Genomic DNA, 3,806 nt, shown 5'->3' with positions numbered 1-3,806 from the left:
TGGTTACCTTGGCACAAGCTGAACCATTTCACCTTTTGATTAAACTATATGATGCTTCTCTTCTCGTTTACCTTTCTTTCTTTGGGAGCCTTGAAGCGGGGGAAAGGGGAGGGGGTGTGGGAGTGCGAGTTCCCGGCGGGTGGGTGCGTGGGGGAAATCAGGGATATCCAATTGGTATTTAAGGTCCAGGATAAACTTCTCTTCCCCGCAGTCCTCTGAAATCACAAGCACTTCAGATCTGCTCTGCTTCCTCCGTCGTCTCCTTCTGCAGTACACAAGACGTTGTTGTAAGTTGGACTTGGTCTCTTTGATAGTCAGTCATTCTCTGGAGACTGAGAGATTTCTATTGCCAGCTCACCTTTCATGAGTTGATGAGAACAAAACTTTAGAAAAGACGCATTTCTAAAAGTGAAATATTCTTTCATACAATTTGTGCAGTTCTTAAAATTACTGTTTCTAATAATTACAGTGAGTTATATTTAAAAATACTCATTTCTTTTATATGTTACTGAGAGATGGTCTCGAAGCTGTTTCAGAATGACATTAAGATTGTTCACAGTTTTGCTGGACTGAACTGTGATCAATCTCTTTTCAGACAACATGTCTTTCAATATAAAATGAGAAACAGAGTTAAACAAGTAGTGATTACAGTCTAAAATTAATATATATAATTAATCTCTCTCTCTCTCTCTCTCTCTCTCTCTCTCTCTCTCTCTCTCTCTCTCGCAGTGCAGGTCCTTATTGAAACGCTCTCCCTCAGCCATGTTCCAGAGAACCTTGATCCTGGTGGCAATTTCAGCTGCCTTTGCATCAGGGATTCCGCCTCCAAGTAAGTAAACAAAGTGGCTGAATGAGCTTTGTGAAATTGTGCTGTGTCTGAGTTCTCATTTTTGAAGTTGTTTACTGTTGCTTGCTTTACTCATTTAGTTTATGTTAAATATTCCTTTCCTTTCAGTTCCACCGTGTGACCCAATTACTTCTGAACTACAAACGGCGCTTAGTAACGTGGATCCCCTCACGTTCCCCATTATCAGTGATGTCAATTATATTCGTGACAACACCAGGTTAGCTATGAATAATAAATGAAGACGTGAATTTCGTTTTCGGTAACTCTCTAGAGAGAGAAACATTCTGCAACATTTCATTACGATGTGAGCATTGTCATTTCTTCTAAGCTGAAGCTGATTTTTTTTTCTCTCAGATACACCTTCGACTTCTTTGGCCTGATAATTAAAGGCTTTTCCCGTGTAAACTGCAACTCCTTCAATGTTTCTGGGCAACCCTTAGTAAGGAAGTATTATAAAATCTTCGTACTTTGTTACCTAATTATGTGTTATTCTTAAAACTACTAAACAAAACAATTAATTGTTTGTAGCTCGTTCGAATTTCTGTATCGTTTCTTTAACAAGAAGAAATGATTCCTTTGTGTTCTTCCTAATTCTCATCTACTTCTAATTAATAAATACCACACAAATTCTCTGTCTCTACGAATAATTCCTGATCTTTATAGGCAATACTGAACCTCAAAGGACCCAATTTGGAATTCACTACCAGTCATGCCGATATATACATTAATTTTCCCGTTCCACTAAAAACCAACTTTACGTGAGTATTTCCAAAACTGACTTTACCCGTATATTAACTGTCCCTCCTGTAGCATTGTAAAACAAAAATTCTTGTCGAATTTGAACTTTGAGAGATAATAGATTAGTCAATTGCCGTTAACAATGTTTTTTTTTTCTACTGTCAGTTCGCAGCTGCATTTCTCTACTCTGGATTTGAGGTTCAAAATTGACAGTTACACGCCGTATCCCTTCAGTCTCTGCATCACCAGAGATACTCTCCAAATGACCTTCCATGCTGAAGAAATCGTGGTAAGTGCTCCCTTTTCTCTTCCTCAATTAAGTCCATTATATGGTCAACTCTTATTATTCAGTTTAGTCATCATTTCCGTGTCTATAAGAACAATATGCAATGGAGAAAATATTGATCTAACTAAAGAAAAAAAGAAATTATAAAATATTGGACAGTCTCGTGAAATTGGTGTTATGAATGTGATTTCCACCATGTCTTTTTTTATCTTTCCTCTTAGAGCAACGTTGGAAACAGTCCAAACGTGACTCAGGAGCTGAATGGTCATCCAGAAGCAGTGGCGGAGGCTATAAATCGTTACCTTCCTCGCCTTGCCAACGACCTTACCGCAATACTCAACGATTTACTTTGCCATACCAATCATCTCCCACCGTTTCCAATTCCTACCTCTACACCTGAAAACAGAAGAACATCTGTGAGAGCAAGGCCAGGTCTTGCTTCAATTGGGATACCTGACTACCCCTAAATGGATTCAGGACTCTGGCACCCGGTGGAGGTCTAGGGACTGCTGGCAGAGGCTAAGAAGAAGAAGCCCCTTTTATATGTACCGTAGTTCCATGAAGAAGAAAGAGGAATTATACTCTTGAAACTAACATCCAGATATGTTCGAATCATTAGCAATTGATAATCATATTTTCTTTTTCTGTGATCTTTTAGTTTGAATTTAGAAAGCTTGATATTATGCAATAAGACTTTTTCTAAATACCCAAACATTTTTAAAACAAAAATAATTAAATGTTTTGAAGCAACAATTTGTCATATCAACACTATCAAATAAAATAATTGGTCTATTTCGGTCTTCTTATCCTTATGATTCTAGATAATGAAGGAAATTTAAAACTATAACTGTACATCATATCGTTTTATATAAATCGATAATGTTCAATGAAAAGGCAAAGAGACAACAAATAAGAGTTATGGACGAACGTCTGGAGATTCTTAATGAATAAACACACTTAGGACAGACAGTAAGTGGTTCCCCATAACATGAGATAAAAAATAAAAGAAGTATAAACGTGGTATTGAGAACTTTTGGTAAACAAAATGAGATTATCAAGGGTAAACTTCCCTTCTCTCTCTCTCTCTCTCTCTCTCTCTCTCTCTCTCTCTCTCTCTGAAAAGAAAAAGTATTTAATTAAATGGTCGTACCAGTATTAACTTATGCATCAGAAACTTAGTCTTACTAAAGACTTAAATAATAAAAAGATAATTATAACTCAAAGAGCTATGGCAAAAATAATGATTGGAACACACACACACACACACACACACATATATATATATATATATATATGTATGTATATATGTATATATATATATGTGTGTGTGTGAGTGTGTGTGTGTGTGTGTGTTTATATATATATATATATATATATATATTTATATATATATATATATATATATGTTTATAATTTATATACATATACATATGCATATATATACACACATATTTATATATGTATATACATATATATATATATATATAGTATATATACATCTATGAACACATATATATGTATATATATATATATATATATATTTATATATATATATATATATATATACACAGTATACACACACACACATATATATATATATATATATACATATATATATATATATATATATGTACAGTATACACACACACATATCTATCTATATATATATATATATATATATAAGAGAAAGATCCCCAAAGCAGCAACATATATGAATAAGTTATATCCTTTGTCTCAAAAGTGCTTCAATATGTAATTCCTAAACAGCTAATCAGTCACTTAGAAGTAATAGAAGCTTTGCCTGACAACCAATCTGCTTACAGAAAACTATACTCTACGGAGACAGCCATCTGCTCTGTTGTAAATGATATGCTGGAAATGATGGATGGAAATAAATGTGGTATTCTAATACTGCTCGATCTCAATGCTGCTTTT

The 3,806-nt window shown here is 34.4% G+C and overlaps 1 protein-coding gene across 2 annotated transcripts; it reads left to right on the top strand.

The window, feature by feature from the left end:
• The first annotated feature begins 210 nt into the window (after window positions 1–210).
• LOC137636856 (uncharacterized) lies at window positions 211–2,656 on the top strand. Of its 2 annotated transcripts, none has more exons than XM_068369211.1 (7): window positions 211–287; window positions 735–829; window positions 956–1,064; window positions 1,202–1,286; window positions 1,511–1,605; window positions 1,751–1,874; window positions 2,093–2,656. In XM_068369211.1, the coding sequence occupies exons 2-7, from the start codon at window positions 763–765 to the stop codon at window positions 2,336–2,338; spliced, it is 726 nt and encodes a 241-aa protein (XP_068225312.1). In that variant the 5' UTR covers window positions 211–287; window positions 735–762; the 3' UTR covers window positions 2,339–2,656. The 2 variants fall into 2 exon arrangements, with proteins under 2 accessions (XP_068225312.1, XP_068225313.1); XM_068369212.1 differs by having other exon boundaries at window positions 217–287; window positions 730–829.
• The last annotated feature ends 1,150 nt before the right edge of the window (window positions 2,657–3,806 follow it).

The sequence above is a fragment of the Palaemon carinicauda genome, unplaced genomic scaffold (assembly GCF_036898095.1).
Source record: "Palaemon carinicauda isolate YSFRI2023 unplaced genomic scaffold, ASM3689809v2 scaffold413, whole genome shotgun sequence".
Lineage (NCBI taxonomy): Eukaryota > Metazoa > Arthropoda > Malacostraca > Decapoda > Palaemonidae > Palaemon > Palaemon carinicauda.
The sequence above is the reverse complement of the archived record's forward strand: the minus strand, read 5'-3'. Positions and strand labels throughout refer to the sequence as shown.

Excerpts from the sequence above, each read along its gene's own strand:
- LOC137636856 (XM_068369211.1), top strand. The coding sequence starts at position 763 with ATGTTCCAGAGAACCTTGATCCTGGTGGCAATTTCAGCTGCCTTTGCA. Across the intron at positions 830-955 it reads ATCAGGGATTCCGCCTCCAA|TTCCACCGTGTGACCCAATT; the intron begins GTAAGTAAACAA and ends CTTTCCTTTCAG. Across the intron at positions 1,065-1,201 it reads TATATTCGTGACAACACCAG|ATACACCTTCGACTTCTTTG; the intron begins GTTAGCTATGAA and ends TTTTTCTCTCAG.